This window comes from Asterias amurensis, chromosome 13 (genome assembly GCF_032118995.1).
Source record: "Asterias amurensis chromosome 13, ASM3211899v1".
In the NCBI taxonomy this organism is placed as follows: Eukaryota; Metazoa; Echinodermata; class Asteroidea; order Forcipulatida; family Asteriidae; genus Asterias; species Asterias amurensis.
In genome coordinates this window covers 3,275,510-3,301,460 of record NC_092660.1, presented here as the reverse complement: position 1 = coordinate 3,301,460, position 25,951 = coordinate 3,275,510, and the positions used below count along the sequence as shown (strand labels likewise).

General features: G+C 38.6%; 2 protein-coding genes and 1 long non-coding RNA gene across 3 annotated transcripts; 2 read left to right on the top strand and 1 right to left on the bottom strand.

Annotated features, from left to right (window-relative positions):
• Positions 1-7: 7 nt before the first annotated feature.
• LOC139946207 (dynein light chain Tctex-type 5-B-like) lies at positions 8-1,723 on the bottom strand. The gene has a single exon (XM_071943830.1). It carries the CDS (start codon positions 1,166-1,168, stop codon positions 554-556), a length of 615 nt encoding a protein of 204 aa, XP_071799931.1. The 5' UTR covers positions 1,169-1,723; the 3' UTR covers positions 8-553.
• Positions 1,724-3,732: 2,009 nt separating this feature from the next.
• LOC139946537 (uncharacterized) lies at positions 3,733-8,604 on the top strand. Its single transcript, XM_071944232.1, has 2 exons — positions 3,733-4,881; positions 5,458-8,604. Exons 1-2 carry the CDS (start codon positions 3,838-3,840, stop codon positions 5,761-5,763), a joined length of 1,350 nt encoding a protein of 449 aa, XP_071800333.1. The 5' UTR covers positions 3,733-3,837; the 3' UTR covers positions 5,764-8,604.
• A 4,553-nt stretch (positions 8,605-13,157) lies between these two features.
• Positions 13,158-21,340, top strand: LOC139946205 (uncharacterized). Its single transcript, XR_011787222.1, has 7 exons — positions 13,158-13,316; positions 16,404-16,509; positions 18,124-18,237; positions 18,857-19,068; positions 19,540-19,649; positions 20,394-20,590; positions 21,153-21,340. It is a non-coding gene; the product is annotated as an uncharacterized lncRNA (long non-coding RNA).
• Positions 21,341-25,951: the final 4,611 nt, after the last annotated feature.

Below are 25,951 nucleotides of genomic sequence, written 5' to 3'. Positions count from 1 at the left end.
TTATCTTGAAACTGTGTAAGTTTAGTGTAAATCTGTGGACATTGTGTTTTTTGTCCTATAAAAGTTACATAGACCCTTTAAAAAAAAAATGGTTTGGTGCTTACAGACTCTAAATAACACTACAGGCTGTGCTGAGACCCTCATCCTTTGGTCTGACAAATTTGGGACGACATTCTACAAGTAAACAAATCATAAACGAGATACCATAAAAATGTTTTCTTTAAACCGAGCAGAGGTAAATCTGTTATTTAAATAACTAGAAATTATAGTGAGTAATTTATACACAACTCTTTATCCAAAGTCCGAGTAAAATCATGTTTTTCTCTGATGAATTAGCCATTGAGGGGTATATTGGTCACTCACCTATTATACCATCTCATTTAGTTTCTGAATTCAGTTTAAGCTGTTGATGCTGTGGGAGAAGCCTTCGCTTTCGAGTTAATGCTAATATTATATTACATTAACATGTTCATTCACAGTGAGTAGGGATTCATGTAATTGTCGGGTAACCCACAACATTTTTTCTAGGGTTTGGACGATGGGATTTTGATATCTACTCGTAGTACACACCATACACATTCGCAACTACAAACAGGGATGCATTTTCGTAGGTGACATACACAAAATTATCAGCCGAGTCGTCCCAGACGCTCCTACCGCACGCCTGGAATCCCTGGTCCTTCTTCTCCCCAACCACGACATAGACAACGATTCGATGTCTCGGAAACCCCATCTTCTTCATCCGTCCCTTGATGACATCCGCTAGACTGGTCGTCAGTGAGCTGCACGTCTTAGCGTCGTAGGTCTCTGACTTGAGTCGCATCTCAAGTAGCTCACTTAAGAACTTCTCCACTTTAGGCACGTTGAACTTGGTAGTAGTCTCCGGCTCCAGTCTGTAGGAGTTCTCAAAGCGTTTCTTGGGCAGGGTTATCGTCGGTTTGACGGGTGCTTTGCTTGAGGCGGTTGTAGACACGGAAAGTTTACGGGCTACAGTTGACCAGACGGACATCTTGCGCCCACCGAATCCCCGGGCCGGTGGGACTAGTGACTCGCCTTGCTCCGAGGCGGCATCGACCGCGGTGGTCGTGGGGGACGACGCTCCGCTCGCCCGGGAGGCCTCGGACGCATCGCGGTTCTGAGACGCTTTCAGTAGTTTCATAAGTGACATTGTTCTTTTGTGGCTGTTGTATCCACTCGGAAGCTGAAATCAGACGCGATAAATCATACTCAAAAGACAAGATTTTCTAAGCAAATTGTTGTATCTTGCATTCAAGGTGTTGCATTCACAGAAAACTCTTCTCCCATGTGAGATATTCGCATAAAATGTCATACAATTATTCAGACATGTGAAGGTCAGTTTAGGCGTGTTGAGACACACGTAGACTGCCCCGGGTGTTATTTTTGCAATCTGGTCGTTGAGTAGAATCACAGCAAACACCAACTCATTCCATTAATTATTCGACGTTCTCATTAAAGTTGCAAATCACAAACGTCGAAAGACTTAACAGAACATTTCCCAACCAAGCATTCCAGGAAGATATCCACCCTATTGATTGCTCATACAAGTTATCAAAGATGAAAAGCAAAATGAAGCAAAGACGTCATGCTCTCTTGAAACCGCCACAAAATGTAACATCCATTCACGTCTACGCTCTTCCAAGTTGTTTGTTTATTTTGCACGGTAGCTACGTTCGCCCTATCACCGACTGTTTATCATCGAACCAACGGTTCTATTGGCAAACGCCTTGATGCTTAAGTAGTGTGGTGATATTTTGCACAAAGCGTCACAAAGGGAAGTTACCCTTTACGGAGTGGATCGGATCCGTATTGTCCATCCCACATTTGCATTTAATATCGGATTACGGATTCCATTGGGATTATTGATCGTTGCAAAGCTATGCCAGCTCCGATAATCCCTCCCATAGGCGTTTTGGTATATTCTGTTGGCAAACATCCTCTTGGTATGTACAGATGGACCAATAGATCTGTGTACGTATCTTTCTTTAAGATTAATCAGATTAGGCTACTGTTACCAATATAGGTAATGATACTTTCTTGGAAGAAGTGACGAAACTGAACTAGACAATTAGTAACTCTTTTGCATGGTGAGATCAGTGATCAGTTGATAAGCCTGCGGTGACAATATTACCTATACTTTTCTGTTTAAATTTGCTCATGAGGCAGATAATAAATAGCAAAACAAGTTCCCACTTGATGAATCTACACAGAAGAACAAAAGAAAAAAAACCTTATCAACAGTTTTGCATAGCCGAATTAATAGCAAAAGAAGTTCTCAATAGAAAATTCTTTATCACACGGCAACGACCCTGCCGGTTTTAAACGACTGTTAAAGAACTCGTCGCTACCCTTTGATTCCCTTAATTGTACACGGAGTAAGGCTTCAATGCAAGGTGCCCGGAATTCAAAGTCGAGATTCTCACGAAAACTCGACATAGGCTCTCAAAGGTCAACTTTTATAGTCTATTGTCACGAGAAAAAAAAGGAAATAAAGGAAGAAGAAAAAAGAAAAAAAAAGTTACAAATTTAGAAGTTGTGTATAAATAGTTATTAGTTTCCCCGGTTCGGAAATTGGAAATGATGTCAAGTGATGGTAGGAATGCCAACTCAACACCCGTCACTGTTCAGTAAGTCAGATTAAATTAGATTAGGAATGGGTAAACTGTACTCTGTGAGATTGTTGGTCATGTTTGAGTTACCAGTATTCTTAATAACGAAATGTAGGATTACTCTCAAGCGTTGTAAGTGCATTAAGTGTAGGCCAATATTATTTATTTAAATGTGTTGCAATTTCGCAGTCATGTCAATAACTTTCCGATATTAGTACTGAAGTTCATGTTGTCAGTTAATGTCAGTTGTTTTAAATGATTGAGAACTCTTTGGCAAGTTGTTTGCTTGACTCTTTTTTTTGTAAAATGAAAAATAAAAGCCACACGACCACATAGGGTGCATTCGATTAGCTTCCCTGGGTCGACCCCGATGTGGCGTATTTTATTTTTTTCCAGGACGAACGTCGGCACACAATTACCCCACGTTCATCCTCGAACCAGGAAAAAAACCCAGACACGTCACCACGTGAGCCTTCCCGTGGTGACGTCAGTGCACCTCGGGCCAGCCCCAACCCCAAGAGCCCCACTTGTGGATAGGGTCACTTGGGGCTGACCCGAGGTGCACTGACGTCACGACGAGAAGGCTCACGTGATGATGCGTCTGGTTTTTGCTTCCAGGTGGAGCGTGGGTAAACATTTGCACACGTTCGTACTGGAAAACAAAATAGGCGAGTTTTCCAGGACGAACGTGGGGTAATTGTACGCCCACGTTCGTCCTGGAAAAAAATAAAATAGGCAACATCGGGGTAGACCCACGGAAGTTAAACGAACGCACCCATAGTTTTCAGAATGAGTCATCTGTATGATTACGTCTGCATCAACTTGTAGACGGCAAAAAATACAATATATTTTGAGTTCTAAATAATATGGGTATCTTAAGAATCTTATCCAAAAGTCGTTTACTGGTAATTATTAGTTATCCTTATTCTGGAAATTGTAATTTCTGGTAGGCCCTATTGAGCTTTAGAGTCCCTGGAATACCGCAATGTTGCCTTTGGATATCCGACCATTGTGTTTGGGCGCTCGCGCCGAGAGCACAATATCAGCTGGTATTAGACTAATACAAAGCAGACAAACAACATTCATTAAACCCACTGAATGGAACCACCACTGCCCTCAACCCTTCAGTTGACTAAACACCACTTGGCAGCAGAGAGAGCGACCATGCTGCCACAGTGGGGATGTGGACCATGGACCTGCTAGTGTGGCTATGTACGCAACCGGGAGTCCTGCGAGTACACCGGACGGCGGCACCCTCCAGGACCTGCTGAATGCTCTCACCAAGCCGCCGAAGTGGATGGTGGAGACGTCGACTCCCCCTGGTGTCACTGACTCATCGGTCTTCAACAACAGCTGGACTCCCAAGGGAGAGCCAACATGGAGAAACGGTGTTGGTACGCACAGCCGTTGGAATCAAACCCTGAATTCCACCACGTGGTCACTCACTGCGGGAAATACTATTGTGACTGGTACACCAACAAGCACAGATGGTGAGGTTGAAACTACGACTATAAACAACGCCACGGAATTTTGGTACAAATATGGCATAAGTATAACCGTTGCTGTGCTGGTGATTGTGGTGGTTGTTGTTTTGATCATACAGTGTAGAATGGTTCATCAGAAACGACTACGAAGACGCCGACTCGTTGATTTAATCCAAAGTGGAAAGGTGAAACGAACCGATAAGGCAAGGGAGCAGATCTTCGAGAGCTTTCATAGACGGGCTACAAACGATTCCGTGGCTGCGATGCTTAATACTGCCCCCACAGCCCAGCAAGAGGAGATACCCATGCGTCACCTCGCCCACCTTCACGACGCACCGCACCGGGCTATGGCACCGGTGACTGGCCGGGGTATGATGATGGAACCACTCGCCAGAGTCTACCCACTACGTTTCGAGCCAGTGTGTCCGAGGGATGCTATGAAGAACGCCAATCTGACCGACCCATACCCGTACGACAACCGTCGACTGTGGAACACCACTGCGGGTTTGTACCCAATACGGGCACACAGATCAGTGCTGTCTGAGCCTGCCATTGCTCGGCCAAGCAGCAGGAGATATTCCTCCAGGAATCGTATCAAGAGAATACCGACTAGAGGGGACTATAGACTGCCCAAGTTCAACCTCTCTGGCAAAAGAATTGTTACATCACCAGAGACGAATGCTTTTCTGAGGATGCGGAACAGGGAAGTGCGACATCATAGCCACACTATGGCGTATGCTGAACCCAGCGCTAGTACACTACTCATGGATGTAAGTAAGCAAGCAAAAATTACTCGAGCATTATTCTTATCAAAGCTAAAGGTCAATGGTTCCTCTTACTTATAAACCATAAAATGCATAAGAGATTTTTGAGATTCTGAAAGATTCGGTTTGTTAAGTCAATACCCTTTGTCTAAATCATTTCAATATCAATTTAATTAGTAAAATATAATTGGATGTTTGCAATTGTAATTCTTCACCAAATCAATAGTTTTTGAATGATTAATGCTCAACCTCAAACTCGATTTGTATTTTCGAATTAAATTGTTTTCTTTTATTTTCTTTGGCACACAAAACAAAGTCTCATTCATCGTAAGGTTTCCTAATTCGGAATACATGTTATTACATATTTTAATCCGACTTTCAATTTAGTGTTACTTGGCTTCTAAACCCTAGTCCTATAGGAAACTTTCAACACTATAAAAAACACTTTGTGGACGTGTATGTCCACATATTGTTTAAAGTTCCTACATTGTGTGTGGACCTCTTTTGTTCACGGGCCCATTTACCGTCATGCGCCACTTATACACACAAATGCCTTAACGATCTCTACATTCCTTTTCTCAGCTCAACACGCCCACTCCAAAGCTCGTGGTTCCCACCAACACACCCAACACGCACTGCACCGACTCCGCCGGGGATAACGCCTCTCCACACGGCCCAGGTCTGGACTCGGACTTCGGTGCGAGTGCCGGGATCCCGCACTTCACCGTCTCGCCCGATGACAGCATGAACTGCGACGAGGATACCGTGTCTGTACGTGATGCAAGCTACGAATGGGATACCTACGATCCCGCCTACATGAATAGAACCGTCAGCTATGTGGACGGGGCATACTTCCCGGTGCTTCATAGGAAACAGTATTGGGTCTGAACTTTACAAAATTATCATTTATACTGGTACAAAGAATGTTCATTATTCTTTAAAAATATACATATCTCGAACAGCAACTTGCATTGTAATGTAATCTTAAAAGATCCAGGCTGACAAAATCACACAAATTACTGAACACAAAAAAAACGTTGGTTCAAAATAATAAAACCGTAAGATTTATCTTAACTGAGTTGTAAATATTCGTATACGTCACACTTTGCTTAGATATTGAGATTTGTGCATTCCGAAGACTAATCTTGGCTGTTTAATATCGATTATAAAGTACAGTACACAAACACATCACAAATAACACCAATGTATTTTTTGGTGCACGGTGTAAATTTTTATTTTTGTGTGTACTTCCGACTACACCCATGGTATCAATTTAAAACCCCTGATTTTGCATTGCCATTTGTTTCTTAGAAAAGTTATTCATTTTTATAACACACATGGATAAGCTGTTTAAATTTTGGTCTAGGCGGAATAAGACAATAGAACTCTGTCATGATGCCTCCATCTTGGTCGTGTTCCTCATACAAAATAACAATAATGTATGCTAATAATCATTTTGCAAATAGGAACCAGTCTATTTTGTTCTCAACCTCGGTTTGGTTATATTGATATTTTTTTGAAATATAACATTCATTGATGGTATATCCACAAAGTAACATCACTTGTATCTTCATCATGCATAGTTTCAAATCCGACTTTCATAATTTATTCGCCAAATTCGCCTCTGGGGATGAAAAGAAAAGATGTTTTGCTTTAACTTCAAATCCATTTCAATCACTGGAGATAATTAGGCCCGGATGTGAGAAACGGGAAACGTGTAATTAATTTTGGGCAATACTATTGTGGGTTGACATTCAAGGCAAACTGTATGAAAGGTGTTGGATATTTTAGATACTGTGAAGTTCCAACATTGGCCAGTAGCCAGGGTCCATTTCAGCACAAATACAGCTAAGCACAAATACATTCTTGCTTAACAGAATAAGGTTATCATAACAGCCAAAATACCATGTCACAAGGAGGCCCTACTGTCTTTGACTGGTTGTGAAAATTAAAGCAAAAATCTGATTAGGCACTATTGGTAATTACTCAAAATAATTGTTAGCATACAACTTACTTGGTAACGAGCAATGGAGAGCTGATGATAGTATAACTAACACATTGTGAGAAACGGCTCCCTCTAAAGTAAATGTAGTTTTTGAGAAGGACATTATTTCAGAGTCAATTTAATAATAAAGACTTCAGCTGAAGCCTTTTATTTTTCATCTGAAAGCTCACAAAGTAATGCAACAAAGGTGTTTTTTTTCGTTCATTATCCTCTTGCTACTTTGATAACCAGTATTGAGCCGAAATTTTCACAGGTATTGAGCCGAAATGTTCACAGGTTTGTTATTTTATGCATGTTGGGATACACCAGGTGAGAATACTGGTCTTTGACAATTACCAATAGTGTCCAGTGCCTTTAAGTAGAGAATACTGCTTAATAAGGGTTTATTCCATATACAATTTCGCAAGGGTGAATAATGCAAATGAAAACCATAAACAATTGACCTCTGCAATTATGAGGAGTGTGTTAATGCAAACCCGGATAACCCATTTTTGAAAATGTTTCAAATTATTTTGACAACCGTTTAATTTGTCAGCACGGGCATTTATTTGTCGGTGAAAGGCCATCACTTGAACAGTAATTGGAAACGTCTAAATATAGATTCTAATAGTAATAGCTTCAATAGTAGCTTCCTGGTGCTGTAGTTGTAATGTAGAGTCATTTTGAGAAACGAAGTAATGGAACACAACAGGTGCGCAACTATGACCTAGACCTTTTAAGGGCTGGGCCAGGAATAGAATGGCGTGCGTCTTCACAAATTGTTCTACATAATGACATGTAAGGGGATAACACCAATTAGCTCCACAGTAAACTGTGCATGTGTGTATATACGTCAGGTATTCTCAGTGGGCTTGCAAAACAGTGATTCAACGTTTTTTTGGTAGTACGTAGCTAGTGAAGTTGATAAGAGAAAATTTGTATATAGGGTATATTTAAACAAAAGTGATTGGTGTTGAACATTCTGTATATATAGGACAAGAAGCCATTATGAGTTAGATTTGAGTGTCTGGTACATTGACTTAGCTGTTACCGCTTAAATTTGAATTACACAGACTAAATTTGACCAGACTAAATTTGAATAACAAACTGACTTTTCGCCTCTAGTCTCGAGAATTTGGGTTGCTCTTTCCTAGAACTCAAAAGGTTAAAAACATATTTTCTTATTTCTCTCCGTGTATAATGCTTTAAACAAAAAGTAGAGCAGTTTTATTTTGAACGATATTGATTGAATAAGAGAAATTCGACGGCTCTTTTATGTATATTTTTTAAAGAAACACAACGTCTGTTTCATGGTTGCTCTATGTGTTCTGAAACTCCTTGAACGAGTGTCAACAACTAATTGAATTAGAACACTGCATAGTTATAACTCTGTTACAAAGTAGATTAAATAGTAAGTATTGTTTGAAGCTATAAGTAACAGCACGTGACACTAAGCCGTTCATCAGGTGTGTTTAACTGAAACTATTATGTCTGAGTTTGCGCACGTGGAACGAATTGCGTCACTTATAAACTTCTACTTGGCATTATTTGCTGTCGGGAATTTCTAAAGACAAGAGAACATTGAAAAGGTCACCCGGCTATTTATTTTGCATGACGAATTCGAAATTCATATTTTATTTTATTTTAAAGAGATTTATGATCATGTTTGGGCCTATCCCTAACTATTTCCCCGTTAATTTCGAAAAACAAAATTGTCGATAGAGCACATAATACGACAATAATAAAACAAAATAAGTGTGTCTTATTGCTTCTTTTCTTGAGTTTATTAGTTTCAGGTTATGAAAACAAAAGAAATGAAGTAGTATTTGTTTGGAAACAAAGTAAAAATATAAATGAAATATGACCAAGTTTTGTGCGAGTAAATTCGACACTCGACAGTAACTGATAAATAATGGACCTGCAAAACCGCGAAGACATTTCGGGCATGTGAGTGACCCCTGTGAGTGACCCCTCGAGCCTATGAGTGACCAGAAGAGGGCCGCCTTCTTTAAATATAAATATAAACCACAAGGGAAACTGACTGGGTAAATTTGTAAATGATTTTGGGGGTTGAAAAAAAGAATTGACTAGAGTGGGATTCGAACCAACGATCTCCCGATTGACGTGCCGGCGCTCTACCAACTGAGCTATCTAGCCCTTTATTGGCGGTGTTCCTATTTTGTCAAGATCTTTCCCAGACTGTGCACGTATATACTCTGCAGATGAACAACAAAGAGCTAAGGCTGTTGATCAAAGAATCGGTGGTCGGTTAAAGAATCCCTCGTTTTATGATGAAGTTTCTTGTGAGCGGAGTGTATATTGGCCTTATGCCTGCTTGATGGAACATACACGGAAGAAAGTGAGTAGTGGTATGTGGTTGACCTTGGGTATGGGAAACATATAGTTAAGTTTGGGGCGGCTTGGTGGTGTTAATCTGGTTGAAACTGTAGCTGTCCATACCATTGCGGTGACCCTACAATTGCCTTTAAAACTCCTCTGCAGAAGGTGACTGTCAAAATTGGGACCAGAAACAATATGATCCACAATCTCACTGGTAAATTCTTGGTAGCAAATGCCGAAACACTTTGCTCATCAGCGCTAGCTATCTGCCACTGGGGCCTGTGTATTATGATCCAGTTTGGAGAAACTCTCAAGCCTACTCGATATTCAATTGAACAGCACCATGAGGACCATCGCTGGTGCTGTTGGCTGCACAAAGCTTGATTGGCTACCAGTCCTGAGTATTAGGCAAATTTCCCTATTCAGATGATCCAAAGAGAGTGTGCCATATCAGTGATGGTTCTCTAAAGCTAAAGCAGAAGAGCGGCTCACGCAGTGGCAAGGTCCAGACGGCACAAGTTCCTGATGGAAAACGATCGCACCATCCAGTTCCCGGGGATAGACCTTCCCAATGGTAAAATGTACCTCCTGAACCGATTCCGCACTAACTCGTCACTCCAACAAGCCAATTCTCTTCACTCTGACTCAATTAATCAACTGCAGAGACAGCAAGGGTCAGTCGCACCGATCTCCTGTGTCCACGTCCTATAGAGCTCTGTGGCCAATTTCACTGGGCCAGGCAGTTTTTTACACCAAGCTGATCTTGGACGACCTCTGGATATTTTCCAGCCAGGAGCTGGTGCTTAGGCCTCCCCTGGAGTTGCTGGCGATGCGAAGAGCGTTTTTAGCTGGAGTGTTGTCAGCCAGGCGAGCGACATAACAAAATAAAGCAGAACGGCGGCATTGAATCACTCAGACTGGCAAACCCACAACTCCAACAGACCAACTCACAACTACGACAAAGGCTATCCTGTCTTATATATTGAACACCATCGACACAAGTTGTAGGAACCTTTAACAAGAAGGTGTGTTTAGATGCTAAGGTAATGAAAGAAGAACTGGTGTACAACGGTCAATGTTGGTTATTTTTCATTGGAAACTGTGGTGGAGGGTGTTGTCTTGTTTCTTTGTGGTTGGGATCAGGCATCTAGACAGCTATTGTCAGACTGCCCTTGTCCCATGGTGAACACGGTGAACTTGATGCTTGGGTGTTGCTGGTTGAGGTATCTGTATAGCATTTTGGGGGCTGATGGGTAGAGTCGGGCCACATCATCAGTTCGAATGAGCTCTTGTGGGAATTTGGAGAGGCAAAAACTGTATAAGAATACTCAATAGTAAGGCATCACTGCTGGTTCGACTTGTTTAGCACCCAATCGTTTACTCTCAAGAGGGAGCAAAGAAGTCCTTTGAGTAAATTGTAAACACTGTTACTGTCAACAACTATGTAGTGCATACTGAAAATGTAGAAATATTGTAATTAAATGTCGATACATGTATTTACACGGTTTGGCGATTATCAGTACAACAATAAAGGAGCTAGAAAGGCATGTTTTATTTTATCCCCACTTTTAAAAAATGTGACTTAATTTTTAAATAACTATTTTACTGTTATTATGTATTTTAGTCTAAAAGAAAGAGCAGAGAAAAGGAAATTTAGTAAAATTAACATATTACATTTTTTAACCCCCACTTTCTTAAAAATACGACTCCGCCCACTAAAGGGGCAGAAATCAAGACAATTATTAATTTTTAAATAATTATTGAACTGTTATCATGTATTTTAGTCTAAATACAAATGAGCAGAGAAAAGCAAATTTAGTCAAAATTAACATTATTAGTATATTACATTTTTTACCCCCTTCTTTCTTAAAAATATGACTCCGCCCACAAAACGGGCAGAATTCAAGACAGCAATTAATTTTCAAAAAATTATTGAACTGTTATCATGTACTTTAGTCTAAAAAAATGAGCAGAATTGTTTTTCAAATAGTCAAAACAGACATATTAAATATGTTACCCCCTACTTTCTTAAAACGTAGCCCCACCCCTAAAATGGGTGAGATCCAAGATGGGTCCAAGTCTTAAAATGATCTTTAGGGTGTATATAACAACTGTAGGAAGTTTCATGCTTTTACCACAAAGTGCACAATTTGTCCACATATGGGCCTTAGCAGCTGGACTATAACAATACTTTATACAGCTTACGTTTTACGGGGTCGATCTATTTCATTTTCAGCCTCGTCAGTTTATTATTTACAATGAAAACAAAATAGCGCCACAGCATTCTCGATGAGATGATTTCCTGTAGGCTAATAATATTAATAACAAATCTTGTAAAAAGTTATGATTGATAAGAATACTCATTAAATGTTGCTAGTCTTTTAACAAGCTGCTTAAAGCCATTGGACCCTTTCGGTAAACAGTGTTGTCCAAGGCCCACACTTAGTGTACCTCAACTTCTATATCAAATAACAAACCTGTGAAAATTTAGGCTCAATCGGTCATCGGAGTCAGGAGAAACCAACGGAAAACCCCACCCTTGTTTCCGCGCGCTTCGCCGTGTCATGACATGTGTTAAAAATAAATCCGTAATTCTCGTTAACGAGAATTTATATTGTATTGCTGTTTTCTCAAAAAGTAAAGCATTTCATGGACTAATATTTCAAGAGAAGTATTTCACCATTGCCTTCTGTAAACCCTTTAAGTTATTTGTTAATCTGTGAACTTTTACTTTTTTTCTGAACCGAAAGGGTCCAATGGCTTTAATAAGATGTCAGACTCGATTGATTAAGTATAGCTTGAGCAAGGCGCAATAATAAACAGCAGTCTGCTCACTTGGTGTATCTTAACATTATGCATCAAATAACAAAAAAACTCCCCTGTTCACATGAAGTTGTGTGCTTTCAGATGCTTCGAGGTCTTGAAATCAAGTTAGTAGTAAATTACTTCTTTCTCGAAAACTACGTTACTTCAGAGACCCTTTCTCACAATTATTGTGAGTAAGTTACCAATAGTGCCTTTACAAATTTGGAAAAATTTGCTACACAAAACGGTGAAATTCAAGAGGCGCAGCGGCGGCAGGATGAAAGTTTGTGACGAAACCTTATTGCTTGATTTTAGGCGTTAGTTGCTATCGCCAAATGCCAGGATATCCGTGAGTTGCAAGCGAGTCTAAAAGCAAAAACTTCAAACCAAAAATAATTCGTTGAAAATTATTTTCATGACATTGTTTTGCTCATTTCTCAAAGCTACAGCACCTCAGCAAATTATTTTCAGGGAAGCTTTTCTACCACCATTATCTTCAAACATAACTTTAATGTAAATCTGTGGACATTGTGTCGTTTTGTCCTAGAAAAATTACAGTCAAAGACCAGTCTGCTTACTTGGTGAAGCCCCTCCTATTTTTTATTATTACGTAAACTTACCCCTGTGGTTAAAAATAACAAAATGCATTAAAGGACACACATGAAAAGACAAAGCATAAAAATAGCGAGGGGCAAAAACTATTTTCCGGCATTATCATGGTTAAACAAAATCATGTAATAACATTATTTCTTTGATTTTTTTGCATATTAATGGGAGTGATAACTTTTGTAATGTTCTAGGGATTATTTTAAACAAAATAATTTAAAGCGATTTTTAGTAAGGAGTATTTGGAAGGGATTTCTCTCTTAGATAGTGATGTGGTGTGGTTTGTATTTGGGGATAATGGTTATTTAATTTCATTGTTTATCCTGTTGCGCTTGGTATTTTTAACCAGGATTAATCAAAATCATCCAGAAAGTGCATCAATTAATTAATACAACTCATTAACTTTGCGCGGGAGATCCTACAATCCGCCGACAGAGGGCGCGATTGCCATTTTTAAAAATACCTAGTCAGATATCCTAAACCAAATTCAACGCTGAACGTATGGAAGAAGTCAAGCTTGATAAATCACGTGCGTCCCATTCAGAAACGCACGCGGGATCAGAATTTCTCTAAAACATGGACGGAGAGGAGTGAGTTGTTTCTTCGAGAGACTTTTACCCGCTATGTGGCTCCATTTTACCGTTTTCTGAAAAAAGAACGGTAGTTATGAAGTGCAAGACATGTCCTGACAAAGTAGATGCAAAAAGTAAGTTTGGAATATATATACTTATTGTGGAAACCGGAGCTTGTAACCGGAGTTGTCTGCGTGACAGCCCCCTTGACTTGTGCGTTATTTATAAAAGGGGTAGGCGGGGTCGGGACGTGGCCAAGGAGGCGGTGGGGGAGGAGGCTGATGCATGATCGCAACAGACTTTGAATATTAATGATATTAAATACATTAATGCAAATTAAGCTCAATGACTTTGATTCTGATGATATAAATGACCTGTGACTGGTAATTTGCTGTTAACAAAAAATGTTGAATATTTTTTTTAGTATAAAAAAAATAAAATTATAGGATAGTACTACCGGTACTAGGCCTACTCCTAGAACTATTTCGGTTTTGTCCGGCTATCGTTTCCCATAACCTCATAGAGGGTCATCTGTCACGCGTTCAACGACCCATGGTTCAATGAATTTTGGAATCAGAAATCTCTCTTTTTTTTTTTTTAATCTCGCCAAAATTAGGCTCTATGTGTCCTTTGATATATCAATGTGTATGCTATCGACCAGAGAATCAACTCCGCGATCTCAAAAATTGTTAAAAATGATAGAGAAAATAGAGAAAATAAAGACTTCCTATCTACTGTACGTGTTACTCCTCTGCCAACAATAATTGAAATTACCCGACCTCATTTTGCGAGAATGCGTCACGAGAGGGCGGGTACGATCCGTGATTTGTGTACAAAACATACACGGAACCACGAAGCTCGCACAGGGTACCAGTATGTCAGTCCGCGCAAAGTGCAGATAAGGCAACGTTGCCTTATTGTGCAACGTTGCCTTATTGTGCAACGTTGAGTAGCAGAATTTGGAAACGTTGACGAATTGCACTACTTCAAAGTTGCACTATTCGGCAACTCTTGCATTCAAACACAAAAAGGGAATCGAAAAAGGCTTTGTTGGAATAGTTTAAATCATATAATAGTATTGTACAGTTCCTTACCCAACTTTCTATCTGTGCAAATCAAAAAGTTATCTGTGCATTTTCGCGCAAATGGCTTTTGAAAATTATCACTCCACACTTGCCGTTCAGGAAAACTGCGACGCCATTTTACTGTGTCAGATTGTATCCTCGTCCAGCGGTGTTAATTTATGCAAGTTTAAAACCCACTCTTTTTTTAAAAATAATATTGTTTATAGTCAATAAAAAAATAATATTACAGTTTTAAATTAAACTTAATATTTTTAATTGTTAAAATTAAATAAAATAAAAACTTTATTGATGTTAAGTTTTTAAATGTATTGACGTGCCTGACCATTCATGAATTGCGCGAAACATAAACAGATGGCGGGAAACTTGGAAGAGTAATAACTATTTTAGTAACTTTGCTCCTTGCCTTGGCTGAGTAGTTTGGATAACAAATTCTAATGTAGACGAGAATTTCATATTAAAGCAGGGAACCTAAGTAAATATAGTGACAACTTTGGCAAGAGTAGACCTGTCTATGTCCAAGGGACCGTGGTTTGAAACTTGAGATCGGCCCGATGCCGGAATTTTTTATTTACGCCAGACAAGTTCGTTGTGGTGGACCCAAAATATTTTGGAGGTTGAGAGAGGGGGAGATGTGCAGGCGGGTCTCTAACTTAGCCATCCCGGCCCGTCCCATTGACATAATTGATTTAAAACAGTAGATTGCAACCAAATGTAAACAAGTAAAAAGGAAGGTACAGTAATTATTTCGGAAATAAATAATTATTAATAAGTAATTATTTTAATTGTGCAATCTTTGTCAAGTATGGCTACAAATTAAACATCAGTGATATAAAATAGTTAATTTTGGTTTGTGCAATCTTTATTAATTAGGGCAGAACTAAACTTGGTATATCCACTGTTCAACAAAAACTATTGGGCACGCCAATCAGCAGGAAGTTATGTACTAATTAGATGTCCTATTCAACATTCTGAACACACATGGTGGCAACATTTTATTAACTTGGTAAAAGTGTAACATTGTTGTAATTGCTGATTTCCATTTGATTTGAAAATCACATTTTTTGTTAATTTTTAAAGATTTATAAAATGTTTATTTAAGAAGTGTTTTTCACTTTGATGTTTACTAAAATTGTGCAATCTTGATTTCATTACCATAAATGAAACTTTTGTGTTTTTGTATGAGACAAATTTTTAATTATTTTTATTTACATTTTTTTAAGTGACCATGCAGTTTGCAATTTGCCATTTTTTATTTTAAATTATTCAATCACTGTCAGTAAATTTTTCTAGAAATAACTTTACTTTAAACACAAGTTATAGTTTATATTTATTATTTATTGCTCTTTCAATGTTAAAAATAAAACCTATAATATAGGTATTTATAGCGCCTGAACTAAACAAGAAACAAGAAAAACAAAACAACAAAATATTAATGTCGAGGCTGACTGAAAAAGTAGGTTTTGAGGTTTTTCTTGAAAATGGCAGTAGAAGATGATTCCCTGTAGCTTAGGTAACTTGTTCCATTCCTTCAGCCCATCCAGAGAAAAAGACTTGAGAGCCGGCAGATCGGGAAAGCCTGTGCTTACAGAGAAGGAATTAAATCGTCATTATAAATATAAATACAAAAAAGAACTAATCAACGTTCAGAAATAATTTTATTAAAGAAATGTATTACAATTAAAAACTCAATGTAAATACAGAATATAATTATGAAGCTAAAAAAAAATGAATAAATAAACCTTTAATCATGACGCTATTCTCACGTGTAGTATTAGCTCCGCCCCATACCCCACCCCTCCTCCATGCTCCACCCACCCAATCCCCAACCAGCCCAACTGTCCTAAAACAACAGTAAACAGTTATTTTACCCTCAGACCACATAAGCTGATTAGCATTGACAGTATTTCACCTTGTTTTCAACGTAGCTTACATTTTTCTACTTTTACACCGGAAGTTGCATTATTGCGCTACTGGTTGCACAATAAGGCAACGTTGCCTTATCTGCACTTTGCGCGGACTGATGTACACGGCTGTGTGCAAAAAGATTATTAATATTAATACATGTATCACTACCATAAGCACAGACAGCTTTTTGAATGAATGAAAAGTCACTCTTTGTCTTCCTTCTCATTACAGCTGCATTATACATGGTGTGGTCTATCATTTATACCTGCGTCTCAACTCTCCCAAGGATGTTGAAGGTCGTTACGAGGTCGTCGGCCAGAAAGACCTAGGACCACTGGTGAGTGAAACTGGAGTTTTATCTTAGGAAATGTCCAAATTGTTTAGGTTTATATCTTGATGTTTGCATACAAAAATGCTCGTACTTTATTGTTGTTTAATTGTCTATACTATAACCACCAAAACATTGTTTTTCTTTTTTCTTTGAGAGGTTTCATTATTTATATTTAACTCTGAATGAATAAAAAAAAGATGTACCGAAAAGGGTTCACCACCCACAGGGTAACCTCCAGCCATTTTTAAAATTGGTTTATGAAAAAAAAATGCACACTACTTGAAATTTATTAGGTGATTTATTTCATATAAAATTAAGTGACAAAGGGTTTGCCACCCATAAGGAAACCCCTGGTCATTTTTTTAACTGTGTTTGATTGGAAATTTGTCAACTTCGAATTAAAAGTTGACATTTGGTAAATTTTGAAAAATAACGTAAACCCCCAAATATTTTGATATACAAATTGGTTCGTTTAATTTCAGAGGTTTTATATTTTAATTGTGAAAACAGAGGAGCATAAATCAGTGACAATGGGTTCGCCACCCGTAAGGAAACCCCTGGCCAATTTTTTAACTGTGTTTGATTGAAAATTTGTCTACTTCAAATTAAAAGTTGACATTTTGGTAAATTTTAAAAAATAACCAAAACCCCCCAAATATTTTGACATACAAATTGGTTCATTTTATTTCAGAGGTTTTATTTAATTTTAATTGTGAAAACAGAGGAGCATAAATCAGTGACAAAGGGTTCGCCACCCGTAAGGAAACCCCTGGCCAATTTTTAAACTGTGTTTGATTGAAAATTTGTCTACTTCAAATTAAAAGTTGACATTTTGGTAAATTTAAAAAAAATAACCGAAACCCCCAAATATTTTGACATACAAATTGGTTTGTTTTATTTCAGAGGTTTTATTTAATTTTAATTGTGAAAACAGAGGAGCATAAATCAGTGACAAAGGGTTCGCCACCCGTAAGGAAACCCCTGGTCAATTTTTTAACTGTGTTTGATTGGAAATTTGTCAACTTCAAATTAAAAGTTGACGTTTGGTAAATTTTGAAAAATAACCGAAACCCCCAAATATTTTGATATACAAATTGGTTCGTTTTATTTCAGAGGTTATATATTTTAACGGTGAAAACAGAGCAGCAAAAATCAATGACAACGGGTTCGCCACCCGTAAGCCCCCAAATATTCGGATATACAAATAGGTTCTTTTATTTCAGAGGTTATATATTTTACCTGTGAAAACAGAGGAGCAAAAATCGGTGACAATGGGTTCGCCACCTGTAAGGAAACACTTGGCCAATTTTTTTTAAACGTTTGGAAAAAAGCAAACCTTACTTGTTGATGTATCAAAATCTTTACCTTGGATTGATTCATTGCTACTGTGACAGTGTTTTTCTTCTCTCTGTTTTCTCAGCAAGTAGAACCAGTAGACCTATTTTGCTGAAATTTTCACAGTTTTATTTCATCTTTCTATATGTTGTCCATAAATCGTTGACAAAAAAATCCAAACTTATGGCCCTACCTTTTAGGCGTATTATCACAAATTAGTTTTTACAATGCTTGGTTATTTTTCATCACTTCTTAATTTCATTTTTGTATCTGGTCTGATTTCAGATTGACAGGGCTTGTGCCGAGTGCGGTCACGATGAAATTTTATTTCCACACCAGGCAAACACGCTAATGAAGACAAACCGTCTTCTATTTCTGCCCGTCCTACTCATCATGCAAGTAAGTTAATCACTACTTAAGCCTGGTTCATACTGCAGGAAGTATGAATGTTTTAGGCTTGTAGACCCTTAGGTATATCATACAGTTTCCATAGATTGCACAGGGGTAAGAGGTACATGTCCATGTGAGGGTTGAGATGGTTCTTGTGATGTATTTAACCTGGTCAATTAATATTTGGCTGTACAGGCGGTTAATTCCCAAGGGAGCTGAGTTTGTTTGATGAATGAAACAAATGTCCTAGTGATCAGGGGTAACATTGTTGAAGAGCCACGAGCGTCACTGAATGACGGATTTCAGTGCTATATGAGGATAAGTACAAGCAGAAATTCAGTGTTCACACGACATGTGTGTAAATCGTCGTCGGAAGTGTCGTGGCCGAGCACCAAATTCAAACTCTGGTGTTTCTGATCAGCAGAGTGTGGGTTCAAATCCCCAGCCACGACACTTGTGTCCTTTTAAAGCAAGACACTTAACCATTGCTTCGTCCTTCAGATGGGATGAAAGCTGTTGGTCTCATGTGTTGTGGAAGGCATGTAATAGAACCCAGTGCATGCACTTATCAAAGGTTAATTTTTTATGTAAATGTTATTTTAGATTTTTTTATTTGTTTTATTTACAGGCATCAAGAGATTGAGTACTCTTGAAGAGAATCAACATATTCAGATCAGTCTATACTGAAAGGAACTCCAGACAAGAGCTCACTGGAACAAGGAGATGAAATCACCACCAACGACGACGACCACCTGATGCCAGAGAGATGTCTTACTGATGAGGAGCCCGATTTATTTACTTGAAAAATGCGCCACTTCATACAAGGTGATTTATCAATTGGTAAGTCTTGAAGAACAAGCCCCCAAATATTTGATTTTATATTTTTAACTGTGAAAACAGAAGAGCAAAAATTCAGTGACAAAGGGTTTGCCACCCGTAAGGAAACCTTTGGCCAATTTTTTAACTGTGTTTGATTGAAAATTGCGCCACTTCAAATTAAAAGTTGAAATGTTAAAAAAGCAAACCTTATTTGTTGATGTATCAAAATATTTTCCTTGGATGGATTCATCGCTACTCTGACAGGGTTCTGCTTCTTTCTGTGTTCTCAGCAAGTCGAACCAGTAGACCTATTTTGCTGAAACTGTCTGAGTTGTATTTCATCTTTCTACATTTTGTCCATAAATCATTGGAAAAAAAACCAAAAAACTTATGGCCCTACCTTGTAGGGGTATTATCACAAATTTGTTTTTTCAATGCTTGGTAATTTTTGATCACTTCTTAATTTCATTTTTGTATCTGGTCTGGTTTCAGATTGACAGGGTATGTGCCAAGTTCGGTCACGATGGACTTCATTTCCACATCAGGCAAACACGATCAGCTGGCGAAGGACAAACCGTCTTCTATTTCTGCCCATCATGCAAGTAAGTTGATCACTACTTAGGCCTGGTTCATACTTCCTGCAAATGAAAAGTGAATTTTAGCGACACAGCCTTGTTTTCTTCGCGAATGGGGTTGAACACAGTTCAACTGTTGCGAGTTATTCATTGCAAGTTTGTGACAACAAAATTTGCTTCGCATTCGCAGGAAGTATGAACCAGGTTTTAGGCTTGTAGAGCCTTTTAGGTTTATCATACAGTTTCCATAGATTGCACAGGGGTTAGTAGGTACCTGTGAGGGTTGAGATGGTTCTTGTGATTTATTTAGCTTGGTCACTACATATCTGGCTGCAGAGGCAGTTTACTCCCAAATGAGCTGATTTGGTTTGATGAAAGAGTTAAATATCCTAGTGATCTGGGGTAATATCGTTGAAGAGCCACGAGTGTCACTCAATAGCGGATTTCACTGCTACATGAGGATAAGTACAAACGGAAACTCACTGTTCACATAACATGTGTGTAAATCGTCGTCACAAGTGCAGTGGCCGAGCACCGAATTCAAACTCTGGTGTTTCTGATCAGCAGAGTGTGGGTTCAAATCCCCAGCCACGACACTTGTGTCCTTTTAAAGCAAGACAATTGACCATTGCTTCGTCCTTCAGATGGGACGTAAAGCTGTTGGTCCAATGTTTTGTGTAACGCATATAAAAGAACCTAGTGCATGCACTTATCAAAGGTAAATTTTTTATGTAAATGTAGTTTTAGATTTTTTATTTATTTTATTAACAGGCATCAAGAGATTGAGTACTCTTGAAGAGAATCAACATCTTCGGATCGGTCTTCACTGAGAGGAACTCCAGACAAGAGCTCATTGGAACAAGGAGATGAAATCACCACAGACGACGACGACCACCTGATGCCATAGAGATGTCTTACTGATGAGGAGGTCGATTTTTTCAATTGAAAAATGCGCCACTTCATATAAGGTGATTTATCATTTGGCAAGTGTTGAAGAACAAGCACCCAATTATTTGGTTTTATATTTTTAACTCTGAAAACAGAAGAGCAAAAATTCAGTGACAAAGGGTTCGCCACCCGTAAGGAAACCCCTGGTCAATTTTTTAACTGTGTTTGATTGAAAATTGTGCCACTTCAAATTGAAACGTTGACCCCTCCAAATATTTTGATATACAAATAGGTTCGTTTTATTTCAGAGGTTTTGTATTTTACCTCTGAAAACAGAAGAGCAAAAATTCAGTGTCAAAGGGTTCGCCACCCGTAAGGAAACCCCTGGTCAATTTTTTTGAAATGTTTGAGAAAAAAAGCAAACTTATCGAAATCTTTACCTCGGATGGATTTATCACTACTGTGACAGGGTTTTGCTTCTTTCTGTGTTCTCAGCAAGTCGAAACAGTAGACCTTTTTTTACTGAAACTTTCACTGTTTATTTTAGCTTTCTAACTCTTTGTGAAATCGACCCCAGAATGGGTAAAAGGTTCACTTTTTATGTAAATGTAATTTTAGATTTTTTATTTATTTTATTAACAGGCATCAAGAGATAGAGTACTCTTGAAGAGAATCAACATCTTCGGATCGGTCTTCACTGAGAGGAACTCCAGACAAGAGCTCATTGGAACAAGATGAAATCACCACCGACGACGACGACCACCTGATGCCATAGAGATGTCTTACTGATGAGGAGGTCGATTTTTTCAATTGAAAAATGCGCCACTTCATATAAGGGTATTTATCATTTGGCAAATGTTGAAGAACAAGCACCCAAATATTTGGTTTTATATTTTTAACTCTGAAAACAGAAAAGAAAAAATTCAGTGACAAAGGGTTCGCCACCCGTAAGGAAACCCCTGGTCAATTTTTTAAACGTGTTTGATTGAAAATTGCGCCACTTCAAATTGAAACGTTGACCCCTCCAAATATTTTGATATACAAATAGGTTCGTTTTATTTCAGAGGTTTTGTATTTTACCTCTAAAAACAGAAGAGCAAAAATTCAGTGTCAAAGGGTTCGCCACCCGTAAGGAAACCCCTGGTCAATTTTTTTCAAATGTTTGAGAAAAAAAGCAAACCTATCGAAATCTTTACCTCGGATGGATTTATCACTACTGTGACAGGGTTTTGCTTCTTTCTGTGTTCTCAGCAAGTCGAACCAGTAGACCTTTTTTTACTGAAACTGTCACTGTTTTATTTTAGCTTTCTAACTCTTTGTGAAATCGACCCCAGAATGGGTAAAAGGTTCACTTTTTATGTAAATGTAATTTTAGATTTTTTATTTATTTTATTAACAGGCATCAAGAGATTGAGTACTCTTGAAGAGAATCAACATCTTCGGATCGGTCTTCACTGAGAGGAACTCCAGACAAGAGCTCATTGGAACAAGGAGATGAAATCACCACCGACGACGACGACCACCTGATGCCATAGAGATGTCTTACTGATGAGGAGGTCGATTTTTTCAATTGAAAAATGCGCCACTTCATATAAGGTGATTTATCATTTGGCAAATGTTGAAGAACAAGCACCCAAATATTTGGTTTTATATTTTTAACTCTGAAAACAGAAGAGAAAAAATTCAGTGACAAAGGGTTCGCCACCCGTAAGGAAACCCCTGGTCAATTTTTTAAACGTGTTTGATTGAAAATTGCGCCACTTCAAATTGAAACGTTGACCCCTCCAAATATTTTGATATACAAATAGGTTCGTTTTATTTCAGAGGTTTTGTATTTTACCTCTAAAAACAGAAGAGCAAAAATTCAGAGTCAAAGGGTTCGCCACCCGTAAGGAAACCCCTGGTCAATTTTTTTCAAATGTTTGAGAAAAAAAGCAAACCTATCGAAATCTTTACCTCGGATGGATTTATCACTACTGTGACAGGGTTTTGCTTCTTTCTGTGTTCTCAGCAAGTCGAACCAGTAGACCTTTTTTTACTGAAACTTTCACTGTTTTATTTTAGCTTTCTAACTCTTTGTGAAATCGACCCCAGAATGGGTAAAAGGTTCACTTTTTATGTAAATGTAATTTTAGATTTTTTATTTATTTTATTAACAGGCATCAAGAGATTGAGTACTCTTGAAGAGAATCAACATCTTCGGATCGGTCTACACTGAGAGGAACTCAAGGCAAGAGCTCACTGGAACAAGGAGTTGAAACCACCGACGACGACGACGACGACAACGACGACCACCTGATGCCAGAGAGATGTCTTACTGATGAGGAGGCCGAGCATCCATCCCAGTATGGGTACTTAAATAAGATAAGGATCCTTTATCACTGAGAGTGCCATCAGGATTGTCTCAAGAAACGAAATGAGGCTTGACATCCAAATTTAGTCTGGTTCCTTTTTTTTTTTACTTTGAGAGTTTCAAGCTGGTTTTGATGGGTACACAGGAACCAGACAAAATGGCCGAACTGTGGTAAAGGTGTTTTAAAACTGTCAGTGTTGCTTACATTAATTTGTGATAACTCATGCTGTATAGCTAGTTTCAAAAAACGATTATCTAAAATTGAATTGTTTACCTTCATGAATTGTTGTTATTGATCGATACTCCCCTTACCCCTGGGGTGGGTTGATCGATTGAAAGAACGAACAAGAAACTTGAGTGCACACCTTCTATGATGAAAGCCTTCCAGGGCCCATTTTCATGGCTCTGCTTACCGCCAAACTCTGCGCTATTGCAATTGCCTAATTTCTGTGCTAGCCTTGTAAGCGTGGAATACTAGTAACGTGAAGTACACATGCGCAGCCCAAATTTGCCGCTAACCCGTGAAATATGCTTGCCGTAAGCACAGAATTCTCTGCTTCCGTAAGCGCCGATTCTGTGCTTAGGGTAAGCAGAGCCATGAAATTGGGACAAGCTCTGGTTAGGATCATTGCATACTTTGTAACTTATTGGTCGTGACAAGACTTAAATTCTCTTTTTCCCTGAGAGTTGGTCATTGCACAAATGTCATCCTCGATACTGTTACTACGACACGCCTGATACATTACGGAGGCAACGTTGCAAATGTTCTTGCAATTTCTCCAAAGAGGTGCCCTGTACCAAGGAGAAAATGCCTTGGTGCACTTGCCCTGTTTAAATGACTGAGCTGCCCTTTTCTACAAAGGGGTGTGTGTCACAGCAAATTAGAGACCTATCAACGGTTTCCCTAGCAGTGGCTTTACTGTTGTACCACTACCATGGTGCATGACTTCTATCCCCTTTTTGCTAGAGGATTGGGTCACAGCAAACTTAGTAAAGTTTTAGTTTAGTGGCTTACTGTTGTACCACTACCATCACACGTGACTTTTCATCCCTGTCTGCTAGGGATTGTGTCGCAGCAAACTTAAAAAAGTTTTACATTAGTGGATTACCGTTGTACCACTACCATCACACAACACTTTCATCCCTTTCTGCTAGGGATTGGGTCACAGCAAACTTAGTAAAGTTTTAGTTTAGTGGCTTACTGTTGTACCACTACCATCACACATGACTTTCATCCCTTTTTGCTAGGGACTGTGTTGCAGCAAACTAAATGTTTTAGTTTAGTGGATTAATGTTTTACTACTACCATCATACATGACTTTCATCCCTTTCTGCTAGGGAATGTGTCGCAGCAAACTAAATGTTGAGGTTCATATGTACTCACATGACCTTTGCCCCTTCCTACCTGGGGGAAGTGACTGGTACTTTATATTAATCCACCTGCCATGTGACCTCTTACCCTTCCTCTGTGGGAAAGGTTACTATAAACCTTTGCAGCTGTATGTCAGAAATGGCCGCCATTTTACATCTGCCCCCTTCCACCTGGGGTGTTTGTAGCAAAAACAGAATGATAAACCTTGAATCATGTGTTCTGAATTGTTTCTATAGACTTACAGGCCTGTATGCTTCTTTTTTGAAAAGGCAAGGGCACCAGAGCATTTCCTCCTTGGTAAAAGGCACCCTATGAGGAAATTGTAAATCTGTACTGGATCATTTCAAGGGCACCAAGGCAATGACCAGGGGCATCGAGGCTATCGCCTTCGTTGCCTCCGTGAAGTATCAGGCCTGGATTTATTCATGATTGTGCATTTCACTGCATCTGTGATCCAACTTGACAAAAAGAAGAAGACAAATCATTACGTGAAACATTTCGCTCATCGTTCTGTGTGTTGGCAACACACCCAAAACAAATTGTTGTCAATCAAAGCTATTCTTAATTTTGGCTTTAAACTTAATTTTGGGACGGGAAATACGACTATGCGAAAAGATTTGTTCTTTTTGGTAGTTTGGGTCACAACTGCATAATAATTGTGTATTTTACATAAATTTTCTTAATACATTTTATCGAAGCATTCCCACATTACGAGTTCACGCTATTTTGACAAAATGCATACATTTTTCAACGTTTTTAGAACGCTTGTCTTTCCTTTCCAAAATATGGAATTTTACTCTTTTTTTCAATCAAAACTCTCTTGGCAAATGTTTTTTTTCCCTTCTGCTTTTAACACTTTGCTCGCTTTAAAAAACTCTTCTTTTCTAGATTTTCCCAGAGTTGGAACATCTTAAATCGAAGTAGGAAAACAAATTTTGTAAAATTTGCTTGTGACTCAAATTGTGGGAGTGCTTCCGGCTCTATATATTGATACTTTGATGATTGTGAAGCCAAGTACAACTTGCACTCAATACAATTAATGCAAGCGGAACACATCCTAAAGTTGTATTCTTGGGACCAATCTTCATGACATACAAGTACGTCATCATTTGAACTAAATTTATCTCTTTGGCACGACATGTTTGGATAAGTGTGATGCACACCTGTCCAAACTCAAAATGAAATACGAGTACATCATCAATTTCTCCAAATTTATTCATTTGTGGCATGACATGTTTGGATAAGTGTGATGCACACCTGTCCAAACTCAAAATAAAATTGATTTAAATGTACAATACTTTTTACGAAAAAGTCACAAACTTCATTTGAATACTGCGACAGTAACAACTAACAATTCTAAATTTTATTGAGTTTTTTTTGCATCAGTTGATACAAAAAAAATCTAATTTCAAATATAACTTTTATTTCAACTCAAGGATAGTGAATGTTGTACTTGGCTGTTTTTATAATTTAAAAAAATTTGTCTTAAATTAATTGGTTACCATTCATTAAATGCTATAGAAAGCACCACTGAACTGTAGAAGCAGCAGAGTTGTGCAAACGTGTGTGCCTGTCGGTGTGGCCAACTACTATCTGGAAAGTGTGACGACCTAATGATCCAAGAGTTAATGGTTGGGTAAGCATTTTATTAAGTGAAATCTTGTTAATGTGGCGCTGGTAGTCTGTCTTACCGGTGTCCTACCTTACATGATTGAC